The sequence below is a fragment of the Felis catus genome, chromosome D2 (assembly GCF_018350175.1).
Source record: "Felis catus isolate Fca126 chromosome D2, F.catus_Fca126_mat1.0, whole genome shotgun sequence".
NCBI lineage: Eukaryota > Metazoa > Chordata > Mammalia > Carnivora > Felidae > Felis > Felis catus.
In genome coordinates this window covers 55,265,375-55,285,230 of record NC_058378.1, presented here as the reverse complement: position 1 = coordinate 55,285,230, position 19,856 = coordinate 55,265,375, and the positions used below count along the sequence as shown (strand labels likewise).

The following is a 19,856-nucleotide window of genomic DNA, read 5'->3' as shown; positions in this document are numbered from 1 at the left end:
GTTATACTCTACATCTGGATGGCTTTTAGTAAATATAATTAGGATTCCAAGTCTGACTAATACAATGACATGGTTCACTGAAACTACAAATATATATCAAATTTATATTTAAAACAAAACACTAAAGCCATTTTACTGAAAACTAGATTTATTTTAAAATTAAGTGCATAGCACTCATCTAATTCCATTGGTGTAGAATTTAGCACCATACTCGCTATTTGCAATTAATGTCACAACACAGATACATTTTGGTTTGCAGTCTGTACTTGAATAGTGTTTATTTAGTGGACTTTGGTAAAGCCCTTTATACATATCATTAATCTCTTCACAGTACACATTTAATGATGGTCCAGTAATCTCAAAAAAAAAAAAAAAGAAAGAAAGAAAAAAGACCTACTTTAAAGACTAACCAATAAATTAAACAAAACAAAACCCACACAACTCCCCCCACCCCCGTCCCCCAAGGCTAGCAGTTGTGAGTTGTATTTATATTGAAACCTAATGTTTTAAAAATAGTTCTGATTCTCCAATCACCCCACCCACCCCATCCTGGGTATGCAGCAATAGTAACCAATTAATTATTTTATTCTACCCCCCCCCCCCAAATTAATCCAGTGTTTAGTTTTTTTAAATATAAACTGGGAAAGTGTTATAAGTTTTTTAAAAAGGCATACTCTTCTATAACAAGAATGACATTTAAACCAATCAATAAAAGCATTTGACAAGACATTAAATTACCATAGGCACCGGCTGTTGTTTCAAGTTGGGATCTCTATCCCAGTATCTTACATTCATAGCATTATTGAGGTAGTTAAAATACTGAAAATCGGACTCCAGGTGCTGGGTTCTGAATGTGAAAGATATATTCTCTTTTGAACCCACTTTCCCCCAAATAATTCAAGCTCTCTTGAGGTAAGAACTACCAAAATCCAATTAGCAGCCTTCTAGAGGAAAAGTGATGATACTTTCAGAAAACAATTTTCATGCTTCAAAACTGCCATGAGTGAGTGTTCTTACCTGAGTGGTTTTTAATCTACCAGACTAATAAATTCACATCATGCCCTATGTACTCTATTATACAAGTTACCATTCTTTTAAGGAAAGGACATTCTCTTAAGAATTCATGCTGGCAGAAGCCACCCACCCACATTTATCCACTGGAGCCATCTGGATCAGTCCACTACTGCGTTGAGTCCCTTCCTTTCCTAACAAAAGCCATTGGCTTGATTACTGAGACTCCTGCTGCATACCCACAACACATTTATAATATTGTCTTCAATGCATATTGTGGCAGTCACACCTGCCATGCAATTTCCCTTCTATTCAAGTGCTATCTTTAAAAACACACACACACGCGCGCGCGCACACACACACACACACACACACACACACAAAACAAAAAGACACACCTTACTAATTTTTAAATCAGAAAGCTTCCCTCCACCAAATCTCTGTTCTCCCACAGATAAGAGCACAATGTATACAGTTTCAGTTATTACAATGCTTTCTTTCTTTTTACGTTTTATTCCCTCTGAATTCTTTCCCCCAAATTGCCCTTGCTGTAATGACTTATTATTGCTGTTTTCACTCATGACCAATACAGTGAAATGTCCCAGGGCAGTTCTGGGGCTGATGTAATGAAAGTGGCTACTGAAATTTAGTCATCAGTTCCTTTGCCTGCTTACACTGACTGGCTGGATTGAAAGGCTGCTTATAAAACTTGTCTTCCACGTAACAAAGTGCTGCTCTAGCACAACCTGAGAACTACCCTGGCCACATTCCATTTCAAAATAAACCTACAGGACTTCATTCTAGTACTGACAGTTTACAGCCAAGCCTTCCCTTGAAAAAACCTCTAGAGTAACATCAATTCTGAGTATAAATCATTGATTGCACCGAGAAATGCAAAACCTCTGTATGTATCGTGAATGATAGGAACCACTTCATTCGTTCTAAGCTACAATTATGTTCTCATTTGAAAACACATCCTAGCAAGAGTATTTTAACCTATGTTATAAAGGTAGTTCATACTATAACATTCCCCAAACATGTTGCATTACAGTTAAGTGTTTCCAAGTAGTACAAATTCCCTGAGTTAAATGTGTTTTAATTCTAAAGATATGAGGTTGATCACTTAGGGGGAAAAAATAAGAAAAACTTATGACCATGATTTTAAGAGATCTAATCCATCCTTAATCTTAGTACATGAATCCAGATACTTATATTGTGATAGGAAGTTATATAGAATCATCTAAAAAAAATTTTTTTTCTTTTACTGCAGATTGGTATAGAATAGCAATTCATGAGTTTAAACTTAGTAAAAAAATTCATTTGTGGATCAAAAATGGAACTCAAAACTGCAGAATAAAAAAAAAAGGACTTCTTCAAAAATTAATACTGTAACTTTCCTTCATAAAAAGACCGTTTGGCAAGTCCACAGATAAACATTAGTCTCTGACATATAAGCCAACACTGGGCCCAGAGCCCACCGCAGGCCAATCTCAAAATGGCGATTTGGAGTCTGTCCAAATTTTGTTGTAGTGAATATTTTTGAAATATTTGGACCATCAGCCAGGGCTTGAAAATTTTTGTCATTATAGGGATGTGTTTTAACAGGATTTGATATACATACTGTTAAAGTGTTTGCGGTGTTTGTTCGCTCCTCCCAGGTGTTCGTGGCGCACTGAGAGGGATTTTCAGTCTTCCTAGCAGATGCTGGTATCTGAAGAGTTCTGATGCAATCTGGATCCCTTTCCTTTTGAAGAGAAGTTTACAAAAAGCTTGCCCCAGAGCTTCAAGTCACAAACAGTCTGGGTCAGGTATTACCTTCACATAAAATCACCTTTCAAAGCATGGAGTAATGCAAGGGTAATGTTCATTTATCTGATAACTCCGGTTATAAGAAACATTCAGACAGGGCTTAACTTCTACTGGTATTGCCAGTGACATCCCAACACCAGTCTGCACATGCCCAAGGCCCTGAACACTAGTTTGGAAGCCAGCAGGACACGTCTGTAGTGTGTAAGATGAGGTGTGTGTGGTGGATACAATCTGCTGACAGCTTGGTTGTTCCGCTACAGGATGGCGATACTGCAGTGAGGTCTGATGTGTCTGATGGAGATACTGAGGCTGCTGAAAGTGAACTGGCCGCGAGGGCTGAGAAGCTGACTGGAACACACTCAGCTGTGCTGGCTGGGATCCTGCCTGTCCTCTCTGTTTGTTTGCCTCTTTCACATCATTATCATGAGCGCTGCGTAGAGAGAAAGAAAAATGTCAATAATACTACTTCCAATTCGGGGCGCCTGAGTGGCTCAGTCGGTTAAGCATCCGACTTCGGCTCAGGTCATGATTTTGCAGTTGTTGAGTTTAAGCCCCCCCCATTGGGCTCTGCACTGGCAGCTCGGGGCCTGGAGCTTGCTTTGGATTCCGTGTCTCCCTCTCTCTCTGCCCCTTCCCTGGCTCATGCTCTGTCTCTCTCTCAAAAACAAACAAACACTGAAAAAAAAAATTATAATGTTACTTCAACTCTTCAACAGTTGACTCCATGGACTGCCCCACTGCCCAGGTAGCAGTCACTGTAACCATAATTTTAACAACAGTGAGATTTTACTCTTATCCTTCTAAAGGCTCCTTCCTTTGACACAAACCTTGGGAATTGGCTGCTGGTAGCTCTGAGGCCTATTTCCAGCTTGGGAAATATTTCCACAATAAGCACTTAAATGTGGCTGCCACTTTGGTGACATCTGGTGGCCCTACAATTTCAAGATGTGGAAGTGGGCAAAAGGGCAAGATTTGCCTGGACTGAGGAGTTGTGAGCTCACGTAAGAGCAGCTCCTTTCCTTATCATGTACCCCAAATCATGACAGCAATGACAGCCTCTCACTGGAAAACAGCTAAAGTACAGCTTTCTGCCAAGTACTAATCATAAAATGGCTTGCTCATGGCAGCTAGTAACTGTCAGAGCCAAAATCCTAAAAGCTCTGTGCTTTTAAGAAGTTCTTTTCAGAGGGACACCTGGGGGGCTCAGTCAGTTAAACGTCTGATTTTGGCTCAGGTCATGATCTTGTGGTTTGTGGGTTTGAGCCCCACGTTGGGCTCTGTGCTGACAGCTCAGAGCATGGAGCCAGCTTGGGATTCTGTGTCTCCCTCTCTCTCTGCCCCTCCCCCTCTCACACTCTGTCTTTCTGTCAAAAATAAACATTTAAAAAAAAGGAAGTTCTTTTTATAGCCTTGTACATGAAGAAAAGTATTGAGAAATCACAAACACGAGGTAAGGAGGCTTACATCAATAGCCGTTCAATGCACTGCACTAAAAAATCCCAGGAGTAAGCAGTAAGACGATGCAATCTTGTAGGCCACGTTGGAGAAAGACGAAGTATAATCCTTGAAGAAGCCACACACGCAGCAGCTACTAAAGAAGGTGCATAATTTAGAAAGGCATAATCTGTGGAGACATCAAAAATGAACTTAAGCAACAGAATACACAAGTTACAAGCTCACAAGTCACTTACTGGCGTCCACAATGACTCACCTTGCAAAGATACTTCCAGGAAGTAATCTGCATACTTGGCCATGTAGAGTTTAGTTTTTTCCAAGCAAATCATTGGCCAGCCATCATGAAGATCTGTTTCGTGTACTGCTTCAGAGAGATAATACTCAATGAAATGGGCAGCTGTTGGAAGGCAGAGGTTCCACTGAAAGGTTTCTAATAATAACAGTTCCATATGTAGCAAATTTTGCTTTGTTAATACTAGATTCATGTTAGTCATACAACCCAGGCTGTTGAGCTGTTCCAGCTTAGGCACACTATCTTCTTTTTCTTCGAATTTACCTTATAAGAAAAGGGGGGAGGGGTAAGACAGAGAGACAAAATGTTATACAAGTGATCATTATAGGTCTGGTCACTTCAATGGGATTTGCTGTCTCACTGCAAAGACTTAGATCCAGAGACATTCTTTCTCCTCTCTTGGGCAGAAACAAGTGTGCCAGAACTCTGGTTCTCATATTTTGCAGTATTCTCTCCTGGTGCCTCCATCCCTTACTCCCTACCCGCCTCTAAACAAAAAATGGAACATGTAAACATTCTGATCTATGTCATACTGTATAATGAAAATAGTCATATGTGCCAATGAAAAAATAACTCTCAAATCACCAGCACAATCTTTTCCAGGAAACTTCTTTTGGCAAGGGGGGGAACAGCAGTGGTCAGTGGGAGAACAGGCTTTTATTTTAGAATAGAAGAAAGTTTAAAGAATTTCATGTCACGGAGTTATCTGAAATCAAAATAGCTAAGCTTCAGGGGCACCTGGGTGGCTGAGTCGGTTAAGTGTCCAGCTCTTGGTTTCGGCTCAGGTCATGATATCACAGTTTGTGAAATCAAGCCCCACATTGGACCCTGTGCCGACAGGTGGAGCCTGCTTGGGAGCCTCTCTCTGTCCCTCCCCTGCTCTCTCCATCTCTCTCTCAAAAATAAATACATAAAAACTTCAAGTGGGGCGCCTGGGTGGCTCAGTCGGTTAAGCGTCCGACTTCAGCTCAGGTCATGATCTTGCAGTCTGTGAGTTCAAGCCTCGCATCGGGCTCTGTGCTGACAGCTCAGAGGCTGGAGCCTGTTTCAGATTCTGTGTCTCTCTCTCTCTCTGACCCTCCCCCATTCATGCTCTGTCTCTCTCTGTCTCAAAAATAAATAAATGTTAAAAAAAAAAAATTAAAAAAAAAAAAACTTCAAGTGTTTCATTCTGGCTTATTTTCAGCACAATCTCAATTCCAGAGAGACAGTGGGAGAAAAAACTGGGTGAATACCTAAGAAGCATTCTCATTACACTGAAAAGCCTCCTCTTCTGAATTCAAACAAAACCTAGGTAAGTCTCTTACCAAAAAAGGAACAGGAGAATACTTTATATTTACTTTTGTATCCCCTTACAAAGTAGGAGTAGACATTCTGATGGCTGTACCTTATTATTCTAAGACATAAACTTCTTTTCAGGAAATACTCATCTAAATGTGCAGCTGAGGAATAGAATTCCCTCTCCAGCCCCAGAATAATGTTTCTACAGATTATTAATGTACCATCTTACACTTTAATTTACTGTATATAAATCATTCATTTTAGTTATCTCTAGAACTTATGGTTGGAAAAAATTCAAACTATCCAGTACCAGTATGGTTTTCAAGATGCAGCATTAGAACCAAAGAACTGTCTTCAAATCTCTCTGGGTTTGTTCCATGGTGGTCCACAGAAGACAGGAAATTATTAACTAAAGCCTTCTACCTTCTACTATTATGTTCTATTTTACATTAAAACAGTCATATAATATTGCAATTATTTCTAATTGTATTGTATGCAATACAATCTATCATATAGATTTCTCACAAAAGCTTTTATACTTGTTCAAAATTATAGTTGTTAGACTATGTTACATATTACTATATGAAATTTTTTGTTTTACTATTTTGAGAACTATTTCTTTTTTTTTTTTTCTTTTAACTTTTTTTTCAACGTTTATTTATTTTTGGGACAGAGAGAGACAGAGCATGAACGGGGGAGGGGCAGAGAGAGAGGGAGACACAGAATTGGCAACAGGCTCCAGGCTCTGAGCCATCAGCCCAGATCCTGACGCGGGGCTCGAACTCATGGACCGCGAGATCGTGACCTGGCTGAAGTCGGACGCTTAACCGACTGCACCACCCAGGCGCCCCATTTGAGAACTATTTCAACATATTTGATTTCTTTGGAAATCTTGTAATTTTATTTTATCCATTTAAAAACATGTTTTGGAGAAGAGCCAGAAAGATTGTCAAAGCAACAGAAACCACACAAGCTTCTCTGTGAAGTTTCTTTTCCAAGAAAGGATGGGTTTATATCACGTGTTGAGGTGCTACAACAAATGGTAATGGTCACCAGCCCAGATGTTCAGCAGACGGGAGTCAGTGGTGCTATTCAAGTCTGTCTGCCCAGGGCTGGGGAAAAAGTACTGCTGGCTACCTTGGGTCTGGCTTAAGGGGGAGGGGACCTGGGGTAGGTTTTGTCTCTTATGCCAGGTGAGTCAAAGCTCATGACTTAATGAAGAGGTGAAGTCCAAAGAGAATTTTTCTCCTGCCTCAGAAATTTTGAGCATCTTTAGATCTAAATTACTCTTAACTATATATTGCTACAGGTAGGAGGTGATCAAAAAACCATGTACAATTCAGACTCTGAAAGAATCTAGATAGCCCCTCCCAATTCAAATCACATACAGATGAATTTCACAAGTGTTTCCAATGGTATACTCAGTAGGGCTGAGAGCACTAAAGTGATCTTTACAAGCTGGTCATCCAGCATCATCACTGCATAAAGATACGGAAAAGGAACCCACTGTTCTCCACTGTCAGAGTGGAGAGTATCCCAGGAATTTAGTTCAATCCCTCTGGATGAATCATTAAGGTTTTCAAAGTACCCTGCCATATGTATAGCAACAGCAACACCCTCAGTGTACTTCAAAGGAATATCATAAAAATTAATGTGTTTATTTACATCATGCTTGAAGTTCCTTTGAAGAAATTAATACACTATAACTCACTGTTTAATTCAAGGATCAAGAATGTTTCATACTATTTCTTTGAAACTTTCAACACTGAAAACAAAATTGTATAAGACCATTTTCAAAGCTCAAAAAACGAAGGCAATGAGGTTGGCTGATTCATTCAAGGTCAAGTAAGCTGAACCAAACCAAAAATGGAAGCCAAAAGGAAGACTTATGTTTGAATTCCCAAATCTGTACTTCTAGATCAAAGTATTGCACTAGGTTATATGGGGACAACAACTATCAAAATAGGCAGAATTCTGTATTATTAAAAATCTATGGGGTTTCTGAATTTATAAAGTACTTGGCGGTTACAAGTGTAAAAAGAAAGCCTTTGTACCTTGACTTGCAAAGTTAAAAACAACCTGTGTACTGCATAATGCCTATACTTGGGATTTTATTCAGGCTTAAGTTTTTTGGAACTTTTTCATTATATATAGTGATATACTCCGATACATAGATACTAAAAGACTTAAAAATGTGTGACAGCGTCAGTGAGTACCTGCATTCATAACCATCATTTTTGTTGTGCTCAAAGCTATGTGCATGGGTATTTTAAATCTACTTATCTGCAATACCACATACAGATCACAAAGATCAGTTTCTTCAATTGAAAGGAAATACCAGAAGCCATGTGATTATATTGATAAAGGCCCCAAACAGGAAATAAGGGCACAGGAAATTCACATCTGCTTCCCAGAAAATAAAGAATTAGACGCCACAGAAACAAAACATCGGACTTTCTTTCCTTTATAGGAAATGCTCAGATCAGCTATGGAAACCAGCACATTTTCAAAGCCAGCAGTGAATGGTAGGTATATGGCAGAAGGAGCCAGGATCCTATGTCACTGTATACTCTGCCAATAGACATTTCGATTCTTTTATTATTGAGCAGGAAAAAAGTCATCTTTGATACATACTAAAATTTTCACAAATTTGTTAGACTACCAACCTAAGAGAAAAACCAAGTAAGGAACAGGAAGAGGCAATTCATAGGGGGAAAAAAGTTCTATTCATATTTAAAAAAGGTTCTATTCATATTTAACTATTTGTATTAAAAAGATGTAAATCAAGTCAACTAGGAAGTAAAATTTTCACTTTTCAGATAACCAATTAAAAAGTTTTATCAACCCATTACTGGTAAGCAAGGAGAAATAAGCATTTGTCACAGATTTTCACTACTAATAGCCTATCTTACTTTTGGCTTCATCCTGATTTTGAGATCATTTCTTAGTTACACAAGACCTTGACCAAAGTATCAAAAGCCTCATATCCAAGACTGCTTCCGTGCTCTCTACAAGTTCAATGCTGATCACAGAAGCCAAGGGAAGCCAGGGTATACAAGACAAAGAGTTAGAATTTAAGAATTTCCCAGGATGAAGCACAGACTTTTCTGGAAAGAGCTAGAATCTTTAGAGCTAGGGAGTCAGACTAAAGATTATAGAAGAGTTTATAGAAGAATTAATCATTATGATGCTAACATTTATGTTTCAATTTCCTATGTGTTTTTAAACATCTTACCCTACTTGATCCTCACAACAACTCTGTCAGTTAAGTGTCTTTATTTTCATTCTACAGACAAGTAACTTCAGACTTAAGGGTTGTTGAAATGCATATTGCTGACAACAGATTCAAACCTACGAAATTCACCACCGTAATCCCTACTCTAAAACACCATACAGCTCGCTGTTTCATCAGAAACAGCCTGTCGGACCTTTCTTCCCAGCTCCAACAGTGCAGACATACAGGCAGCTGGGTACAGATATTACCTGGAACTCACAAGCTGTGCTCCATCTTTGGCCAAACTACTGACAGCCTCCCATCCTATTTAATAAGCAGAATCCACCGTCCCCCAGTCCTGTCAGCTGCAAGCTGTTCTCCACTTTTACGCAACAGGCTGCTCACCCTAAAGCAGGGAGCAGATGGGGAAGGCGAGCATACAAAGTTCAATCACTCTGGGAGGAGAGAGGCAGGACTTAAATAAAGTTTATGAAACCTAACTGGAGAGCTGCCAAAGATAAGAAAAGTGTAAGAATGTTAAGAAACACTAGAATGTACTCCACAAATTAAAAACAGACACCAGATACTAAAAATAGGCTACCAGTTTATACGCATCCTAAGTACTTTTGTAGCAGCAAACCTACAGAGTAGAGACAGACTACTAAGGGTCTCTTTGATTCCTGACCCAAGGATACAGCCAACAGCTTAAACTCTTGACCACTGCCTACTTGGAGGGGCTGAGACCCTGGGGGATACCTATCTCACTCTCTTCACTATCCAGTGGAAAAGGAACAATGTAAAAACAGGCAAAGAGAGGTTAGGGGATGCCAGCAGAACAAAGGGAGGAGGTATCTGACGCTCAGCAATAGCTGATCGACAATTCATATTTAAGCCACAGGAATACAAATCCTAAAGCCTAGTTCCTTGAAAATGTGCAAAAATCATCTTCAATAAGTTGATCATAATCTTAAACAGTAAGAGGTAATTAAAAAAACAAGAACAATTAAAAGCTCCATTTCGATCAACCTAAGATGGTGCACAAATAAAGTATCTTTTCCCCAAATTGTAGAAATTTCAAGAACTTGGCACCAATGCTAAACACTGCATGGTGGCCAGAAATCTTAGATTATTCAACTAGAATCCCCAGGAAACTTTAGCAATAACATGTAGTTTAAGAATATCTAGTTGAGGGGCGCCTGGGTGGCTCAGTCGGTTGAGCATCCGACTTCGGCTCAGGTCACGATCTCGCGGTCCGTGAGTTCGAGCCCTGCGTCAGGCTCTGGGCTGACAGCTCAGAGCCTGGAGCCTGCTTCTGATTCTGTCTCCCTCTCTCTGCCCCTCCCCCATTCATGCTCTGTCTCTCTCTGTCTCAAAAATAAATAAAAGTAAAAAAAAAAAAAAAATTAAAAAAAAAAAAAAAAAAGAATATCTAGTTGAGTAACTCCTAATTCATTTGATAAGTTACCACTAAGTAAAGTCAAGTAAGTCACAAATGTAAGTCAGTTCACCAGGAATAATCTCCTACTTGGTTTCCACCACACTTTTAAGAATCTCAGGCATAAAGCAAGATGAGGTTTGGTAGTGGTAAAAGCAGTGATGGCCACAACAGGCAATATCATTTTTCATGAACGATCCTAAGTTTTAAAAATAACCTAACTTGCATATGTGATTTCCAGTGTCTATTATAAACTGATCCTATTATAAACTAACATTTTGTAGGATAAGAAGCCATTCCATTTGTGAATCCTCACACATCCAATGTATCAAGTGTGGGTTTTTCTAATCCTATGCCAACTACGAAAGCACAAAGGGCTTCACAGCCAGTGATGAAACACATACAGAATTGTACATGAGATTGCTTATGAGAATGAAACTTTAATTAAAGGTTAAATTAAAGGTTAATTATAAACGTACAAGTATTACCTCGCCAGCATTCTGGATAGAGGGGAGAGGAGCAGGTGATGTGTCTGGATCATAGAGGACAACAGATTAAAGGAGAAATATAGATTTTCAGAAAATAGTATTCTGGTAAGAATTTGGCTCAAGGTGTATGGGAATAGGGAGGGAAGATAAGACTGGAAAGGTGGCTGGGACCAGATGCAAGGTTCTAAGTGTTAAAGAGTTTCTACCTTAACCCACAAAGAGTGCTACGTCACCCCCGGGGCTGTGTTTATTTATATGCAGTGTGGTCCACAAAGAATTTGAAATACGCAGGAGGTTATCAGATCAAAGGAATAGTAATAAGAACAGAAATAGAAAAAGAAAATGAAAATCTGAGAAGAAATTAGTGCCAGAAATGGTATCACAAGGCCTGCATTTGGTTTTAGGTTTACTTTCAGTCAAAGCACAAAACTGTTCTACAAAGAACTCTGGTGGTAGCATGTAGGGGGAATGTTCCTTAGACAGCACCCACATAAGATCCCAAACCCTCAAGAGGGGGTTAGAAATGAAGGCAGTAGGTATTACTACAAAGTACTCTGAAGTGGGGATTACATTTCTACTGTAAATGACATTACTAAAAGAAAAACCCAATTTTAATTCCTTTACTCACCCTCTTTCTCTTCAGTCAAGATACTAACAATGAAATGAATTACAGGAAGAAACTAAGAGAAAGAGCCACCAAAAGACCCAACAGTACATTCTTCATCAGGTAACAAACAGGATTTATCAGAGTCTACCCTGCAGGCCACCACTGAGCCAGGCCTATTGCAAAAAGTCTTTCCCATTTGTAGAAGCTGCCTGTGAACCTTCAGTTCATTAAGTCAACTCATTATGTAGTCAGTAGAAGGTATTCTAACAATACAAGACTATAGTACCTTTTGGACAGAGTTTCTCAACCTCAGTTCCACTGACATTTGGGGCCAGAAATTCTTTACGGGGCGGGGGGGGGGGGGCTGCCTTGTGCATCATAGATATTTAGTAGCACCCTCTACTTACTAGAGCCCTCTACTTTAGACTAGAGGCTAGTAGCACCCTCCCAGGTTGTGACGACAACCAAAACTGTGTCTACCCAATGCCAACTATTTACTGTGGGTCAGTTTTTCCTGGTTGAAAGCCTAAGGCAATGGTTCTCAAATGGAAAGGTACATCAGAATCAGCTTTGGAACTCAAGCCCCATGATACAGATTCTAAGTCAATAGATCTGGAGTGGCCTAGACATTTGTATCAGAATCTTCAGGATGTAGGGCTTAAGCACGTAAGTTTTTAAAAGACTTCAGAGCTAGTCTTTTAATGTCTAGTTAAGAATGATTATGCCAAGAAGCACTTTCAACATAAACTTTCTGATATTAGTAAACTGGAATGAATGCAATTTGGTGATGTTTCACTGACCTCTATATGAATTTATTTTATTCCAAACAATGGAAACTTCTAGTCATGTAGATGAGGTTCATACTTACTTGCTAGAAGCAGACAGGAAAGTGCAACTAAATGCAGCTGCTGGATGGAGATGTCATACCGATCCATAAATAAGTCCAGCAAATAGACAGCCAGATGTCGGGCAGAAGGGCAGAGAGTGAAGCGATTGCTCACAATGGCAATCAGGTCAGCAAAATACCTTCTGAGACTTAGTTGAGGGGACTGGCCTTTGTAGGAAGGCAACTTCAGCTCCTAAATCAAGAGGAACAACATTTAGTGTAACATGGCCTGTAGGAGTAGTATCCCTATGATGCAAAGACAACTTTTGCCCCCAATATATTAGTGTTATAAGTGCCTAAAACACTTCTTGAAGGAAACACAAATTTGAAAAAGTTTAATGCCATAATGAATGGCATTTAAAATTTAAAACCAAACTTTTCTCCTTATTTTTAAACATCTGTGAGGTGAGAAGTTATAGGTGTTTCATGAATTAATTATAGAAGGGATATATTCCAGCAAGATTTTTGTATCCTTTTTTCCCTACCACGTGTTTTTAGAAAAACACTGCTACCAAAAACTCAACCACACCACACATATACACCCCCTTTAGGAGGCTCAAAGCTTTGGGGTAGAAGGTAACAGGTAGTGAATATGCTCCTAGTAGGTCAAATACTATTATACTTGCAGAGACGTGGAAGGTAGAGACTAGTATTCATCCACTAGGATCTTCTAAGCATGTTTCCATTTGAGCAGTTTTATCTCTCATTTGCCATTACCTTTTCATATACCTAAAATTTTCCCCATCATTGCTGTTCAATCTCAGAATTACATGAGCCATTTTTCGAAAATTAGAAATTTTCTATACTATTAAAGTATTTCCAGAACATACAGAAAGCAGAAAGATAAAAAGGTTCTAAATTCATTTCATGAGATCAGCATAATACTAATATTAAACCTAATAGGTATCATAATAGCAGGAAATTACATAGATATGACCTCAAAACCACAGGCAAAAAAAAAAAAAGATCAATTAAACTTCATCAAAATTTAAAAATTTTGTGCAAAGTTCACTCTTTTCAACAGAGTGAACAGGCAATCCACAGAATGGAAGAAAATATTTGCAAATCATATATCTGGTAAAAGGTTAATAAGCAGATTATATAAAAAACTTTTATACATGCAATCCAACAACAAAGAACTTGCTTAAAGATGGGCAAAAGGTTTAATAAACATTTCTCCAAAGATATATAAATGACCAATAAACACATATAAAGATGCTCAACATTATTAATCATTAGGGAAATGCAAATCAAAACCATTACGAGATACCACTTCAGACCCACTGGGATTGCTATTCTCAAAAAAATCCAAAACAGAACACAAGTGGTGACAAGAATGTGAGAAATTGGAACCCATTTGGAATGGTGGGAATATAAAATTGTACAGCCACTGAATAACGATATTACAATTCCTCAAAAAAATTAAACATAGAATTATTATATGATCCAGCAATTCCACTTTTAAGTATACACCAAAAAGAACTGAAAGTAGGGACTCACATATTTGTATCTCTCTATTGTTAGCAGCATTATTCACAAAAGCCAAAAGGTAGAAACAAACAACCTTTCAGTATATGAATTGATAAAATGCATTTTAGTTTAAGATGAAAAAGTTCTACAGATGTAGAGGTAAAAGTAACACAATGTAAATATACCTAATGTCACTGAACTATCCACTTAAAAATAGTTAAAATTTTATGTTGTAAAAACTTTACAATAAACAAACACCAAAAATGGAACTTACATATCTGCCTAACCAATAAGAGCTAAAATTTTAGACAAAATGTTAGCCAATGTAATTTAGTAGTATATCCAAAGAATACATCATCATCAATTGTAGTACACTCCAGGAATGCAAAGATGGCTTGATATCAGGAAATCCATTAATATATATATATATATATATATATATATATATATATATATATATATATAGTAGTCTAATAAACCAAAGATTATTAGAATATAATACAGTAATCACAAGTTATTACAGAACAGAGAGACAGAAGATCTAACCCAGCTCAGGAGATGGAGTGCTGGGAAAAAACAAAGCCAGGGGAGGCTTTCTTTAAAAGAGGCTTGAGGGGCGCCTGGGTGGCGCAGTCGGTTAAGCGTCCGACTTCAGCCAGGTCATGATCTCACGGTCCGTGAGTTCGAGCCCCGCGTCAGGCTCTGGGCTGATGGCTCAGAGCCTGAAGCCTGCTTCGGATTCTGTGTCTCCCTCTCTCTCTGACCCTCCCCCGTTCATGCTCTGTCTCTCTCTGTCCCAAAAATAAATAAACGTTGAAAAAAATAAAAAATAAAAAAATAAAATAAAAGAGGCTTGAACAGGTCTTAAAGACTCACTGGGAAACACAGCTGGAAAACACTTTATTTGGTGGAGTTTATTTTTCACTATGTTAACTTATTAAGTGTGGATAAAACAAAGGCAAGAACACCAAGGACCAACAGATTTTTAAGAGTGTGTCTAATACATTCTCTTTATATCATTTTAAATGGTAACTACAAGTGCTTACCAGATGGCTGTCAGATTCAGTTTTCTTCATCCAGATACTACAGTTATGTAAGCATGAAAAAATGACCTATGCTTCTCTCAGCTTACAAGTTTTTTTATAATGTCTATTCCTGATATTCCAGAATTTTACACTCTTGTTCCCATCTGCTTCTCAGGATCTCACGGGACCAAAGCACGGAGACCTGAGCAGGTCGTCTCCATCTCCAGTCTCAAGTACTAGTCCATTCACCATCCTAAATGCCATCCCTTTCTCAGAACGGGCTACTGTCCAGCCAAGATGGAAATAAAGGCATAGAAGCAGTACTCACAACTGTAAATACAACTCTGTGGGATATTTTTGGAGTGTTTTTCACAAGCTAGCATTGTTCCCATCTGTCATAGACACTCCTGAAAATACTTCCCAGCCATCCTAGGATTTTAGTATACATAGCATAACAATATGAGAAGGTACCAATATGAGAAGTATAAGAAGACAGCTGCTTTATAGGGTTTTTTGGGGGAAGTGGAGGAGAAAATAGTTATATTTTACAAAAAATCAGAACAGCTGCATTTGGGGTTGAAGGGAATTCCCATTTGCTGTAATTTTTACCCTTCCCTAGTAGATGCAATGCTGCTGGTCAAAGCAACGATTACTCCACACACCTTGGATCTAAACAGATAATTCCTTCCATTGTGTCTAAATGGCAATTGTGCAAAGGAAGAGCTAAATTGAGATGCTGAGTTATTTGAGATTAGACCTCACACAGGCAGACATGTCTGTCTCATCCACTATTACCATTCTAACACCTGGCATAGTACCTTATATATTGCAGGTATTCATATATGTTGAATAAATAAATAAGCATGACTATCCAACTAAATCACTAAATTAATAATCTGGAATTAATTTTTTTATAAGAAAAGTTCATTTTAACTTTTCTTGACTTCGGTATACTACAAACAGGGGTCTCTCCAGTTCCACAAGATTCAAGTTTTACCAATAAACATATTTACCGATTAATAAATTTTTCACAAAGTGTGACTATTGTGTCAATTGTGGCTTACACAGGCCTTAAAGATAAAATAAGACAACCCAGGGTAGCACGCCACAGGTGACCCAAGGTAACTTTCAGTGGCATTCCCTCAGGCCCCACACTCCGATAGTTCATAAGCAATTTTAGTACAGGCTTGTGTCTTATTCCTTCGATCCTCCTTAGAGCCTAATACACAAAGTATTTAACAAACGTGCTGGAAAAAATCCACTTCCAACCTCAACTGACAAAATTAACTCAATGTCATCACTCGGATTAAAATTACACATAATTTCCATACCATGGAAATCTTTTAAGGAAAATCTTTTGAGTTTTATGTCACTAAAAAAATAAAAGTATCATTAACATCAAAGAATTAATTTCACCACATACCAGAGGGATAAAGGGCTGACATTTAGAAAAGGAGAACATTTAAAACTAAAAGACCAAGGGCGCCTTGGTGGCTCAGTTGGTTAGGCGTCTCTTTGGTTTTGGCTCAGGTCATGATCTCACGGTTGGTGAGTTCAAGCCTCGAGTCAGGCTCTGTGCTGACAGCTCAGAGCCTGTAGCCTGCTTCGGATTCTGTGTCTCCTTCCCTCTCTGCCCCTCCCCCACTTGTACTCGGTCTGTGTCTCAGAAATGAATAAATGTAAAAAAAAAAAAAATCTCTAACCTTAGAAACAGGTACAGTTGTAACAATTTAAGTCGGAATTAGGTTTTCTAATGTAGTTAACCTGGTTTAAAAAAAAAAAAAAAAACTGACGATACAAGTTCATTAACATCCCAGGAACTTTAACTCCAACAGTCAGTAACCCTTTTATTTTTTTAAATGCTTATTTATTTTTGAGAGAGAGAAAGAATGCACAAGTGGGGGAGGGCCAGATAGAGTGAGATACACAAAATGTGAAACTGGCTCCAGGCTCTGAGCTGTCAGCACAGAATCTGAGGCGGGGCTTGAACCCATGAACTGTGAGATCATGACCTGAGGCCAAAGTCCGAGGCTTAACCCACTGAGCCACCCAGGTGCCCCATAGTATCCCTTTTATTAAAGAGGCAGTTGTTTTGCTTCTTTCTCATTTTCTGTACATAACAAACGGCCCTCTCCATCCAGGGTGAAACTGAGTTAAGTTAGGGACAGTTTTGGATGTGGTCTCTCTTCTGGTTATCAGAGGCAGAGATGACCCGTTAAACTGAGATGTGACATAAGAGCAAAATTGTTAACTTAAGAACAATACACAGACTTTGCATTGTGCCAGAAAATTGCACCGAACCCCCCCCCCCCCCCCGCCATATGTATTAAAGTCTACTTTCTGCTTTTAGTTAGCTGGAAGGAGCAGCTAACTCCTACCTTAAGGCATTTTGAACAGCCCCCAAATCTGGGGGGGGGGGTGTCTCAGGGAAAAACAACAACAGTCACCTCTTTCTTAGGGCTTACTATGCCCGAAGCACTGTTGTAAAGCACACGCACAATAACTCATTTAATCTTCACAATCTCCCCACAAGCCTCATTGTATTATTATTCATTTTACAGATGAGGAAATTGGGAAAGAGAAAATTAAGTAACTTGTCCGAAGTCTTATAGCAGGCAGGTTAGTGGACAGGCTGGGGAATTTATGTACAGATGTGACCTAACAGCAGAACGCAACAGCAACTACAGAACGAGGGCTACTCTGCCCAATAAAAGCCAGCACACACATCTGTTTAAAAACAGTATCAAATTCATGTTCCACTTTCCCTCTCCCAAATACCACGCTCCACCCTCACTTAAGTTACAGGTTCTTCTGATACATCCCAGGGAAGAAACCCAGGAGTTAATTAACCTCGAGCAAATAAGCAAACTCGCCTTTTCTGGTCTGGAAACTAGTGACCGGACTTCCCAGGGAGCCGCGATTTATACTAACTGGCACAAAACACTGAATGGAAAAATCGGGCACCGAAATTACCTTGTATCGAAGCGCTTGATGAATGTCGGCGGCCAGCTGTCCCCGCCACCACTGCCCCTCCAGCTCCATGGGACCCGGCGACGCGCCTGGCCAGACGCGGCAACTTCAGTCTGTAAGACACACCCCAGACGCGGTCAAGGCCGGCTCCTTCCACACGACCCTCAGCGCCCCCTCCCCGAGGGGTGTGACCTCAAGCCACCCTGGGTGGCTGCTCCTCTTCACCGGACTCGACCTAAAGCCAGCACCGATCCAAACCAATTCCCCAACGCCGCGCGTAAGGCCCGAGCTACCCAGTCAGGAGGAGCGGGCTCGCGCTGAGAACTGCCGGCCTGGGTGCCGGGCAAAGGGGACCAACTTGGAGTTCCCAAGGCGCGGCCCGGGGTGCGCGCAAGGGAAGCTGGAGGCGGAGGCCCGACTGGGGGCTCCCCGCGTCCCGGGTTCGACTTCTCGCGCCGGCCCCGGCAGCGGAGAGACTGACACCAATCGAAAATCCCTTGAGGCGAAAACCTCCCGCGGATAAACCAGCAGACGAATACCCGCCCGGCCCCGGGTCCCAGCGGCAGCCGCTCGGGCACTCGTTCCCCCCTGGGGGGCCTCCCCGCGGCCCCCACCGGGCCCGGCACGCACCCAGGCCGCCTCCACCTCGTCCAGAGCAGCGCACGGGACCGCGCGTCCCCAGAAAGGCGAACAAAAGGCCGGGCCGGGCGGGTCCGGTGCCCCGCGCCCAGCACAGGCCTGCCGGTCCCCACGGCGGCCTCCCTTACCCGGAACCGCGGCCCTCACAGCCCCAGCCCCGCCGGCGTGCGGGGGACGCCGGCCCCGCTCATGATGCGGACAGTCGGCCGCAAAGCGCCGGCCTCAGCTCGGGCCCAGCGCCGGGGCGCTCGCGCCGCCCATTGTTAAAGGACCGGCAGGCGGCTCGGCGTACAAAGCCAGCGCGGGGGCACATGCGGCCCCGCCGCTGCCAATCTCGTCTCGCGATACAGCCGGGTCACGCCGAGCCGTCCAATCGGCGGCCGGGCCGGGTCCAGGTGCAGCGTCTGGCTGCGGCTCGGAGGCCCCAACCGGGACCCGGCGGCGTCAACCCCCGCCGGCCCGGCGCGACCCGGTGCTTGGAGCTGCCCGGCAGCTCCACCACCACCTACCGTGAGGCCCGCCCGAGCGGCGGGCAGAAGGCGCCGGAGAAATTACAAAGTTCATCCTCGTTCCGGTAGTCAATTTGGTCATGCCACTCACCTGCTAAGAACCTTCGATGGCTCCCGATGCCCGCGGAGGAAAGTTCGGAAGCTTCAGCTTGGCGTTTTAAAACTCATTGCAATGTGGATTCAATCTGTTTTATCTCACATCATAACAGCCCCGTTTTACATCCTAGGATCTGCTCAGTGGCATTACCAATCCCCCCCCCCCCCGTAAATGTTTTTGGCCGTTGCCGAAGCACCTAAAGCGTTTTCTCTGTGAGATTCTGCTGTCTCTTTAAGTTCCACCTCGAGACCCACTCCTTCCAGAAACCTAATTGACCTTCTCCCCTCATTTCCTTTGCTTTAGAGATTCCCGACAGCTTTGAATAAAGTTGAGCTTACCTTTAGTAACCTAGTTTGTCAGATTGAAAATGGACGTAAATAATCATCTATGGTCTTAAATCCGGAAACTACAAAACTGTGGAAACACTCCAAAACCAAGTAAGGTGATGTGGGACCTGAAATATGATTCGCAGAAATCTAATCAATTGTATTTTAACCTTTTTGGTAGACTATCACAACAGAAGTGCATGGTCAACCCAGGACAGTGATGCTCACTTTTCTGAGAATGCAGAGCAACCTCTTTTAATATTAAAAAATAAATCATGGAAGCTTCCCCCTTTTACTTTGAATTCTTTGTCCCCAAAGATGCATGATAAAGAGATACTATAA

General features: G+C 41.0%; 1 protein-coding gene across 4 annotated transcripts; it reads right to left on the bottom strand.

Annotated features, from left to right (window-relative positions):
* Positions 1 to 130: 130 nt before the first annotated feature.
* On the bottom strand, positions 131 to 18,848 carry CCNJ (cyclin J). 4 transcript variants are annotated; one of them, XM_023240787.2, is made up of 6 exons: positions 18,711 to 18,848; positions 17,947 to 18,056; positions 12,461 to 12,671; positions 4,532 to 4,831; positions 4,285 to 4,444; positions 131 to 3,250 (listed from the first exon to the last, which is right to left on the bottom strand). In XM_023240787.2, the coding sequence occupies exons 2-6, from the start codon at positions 18,013 to 18,015 to the stop codon at positions 2,839 to 2,841; spliced, it is 1,152 nt and encodes a 383-aa protein (XP_023096555.1). In that variant the 5' UTR covers positions 18,016 to 18,056; positions 18,711 to 18,848; the 3' UTR covers positions 131 to 2,838. The 4 variants fall into 4 exon arrangements, with proteins under 4 accessions (XP_023096555.1, XP_023096557.1, XP_023096558.1 ...); XM_023240789.2 differs by having other exon boundaries at positions 4,285 to 4,411; XM_023240790.2 differs by having other exon boundaries at positions 4,285 to 4,408.
* Between the last annotated feature and the right edge of the window lie 1,008 nt (positions 18,849 to 19,856).

Bases quoted from the DNA above. Each gene is read 5' to 3' on its own strand.
- CCNJ (XM_023240787.2), bottom strand. From the start codon at position 18,015: ATGGAGCTGGAGGGGCAGTGGTGGCGGGGACAGCTGGCCGCCGACATT. The intron at 12,672-17,946 runs GTAATTTCGGTG...CTCTTGATTTAG, and splicing joins ATCAAGCGCTTCGATACAAG to GAGCTGAAGTTGCCTTCCTA. The intron at 4,832-12,460 runs GTAAGTATGAAC...TTTTCTTATAAG, and splicing joins TTCCTGTCTGCTTCTAGCAA to GTAAATTCGAAGAAAAAGAA.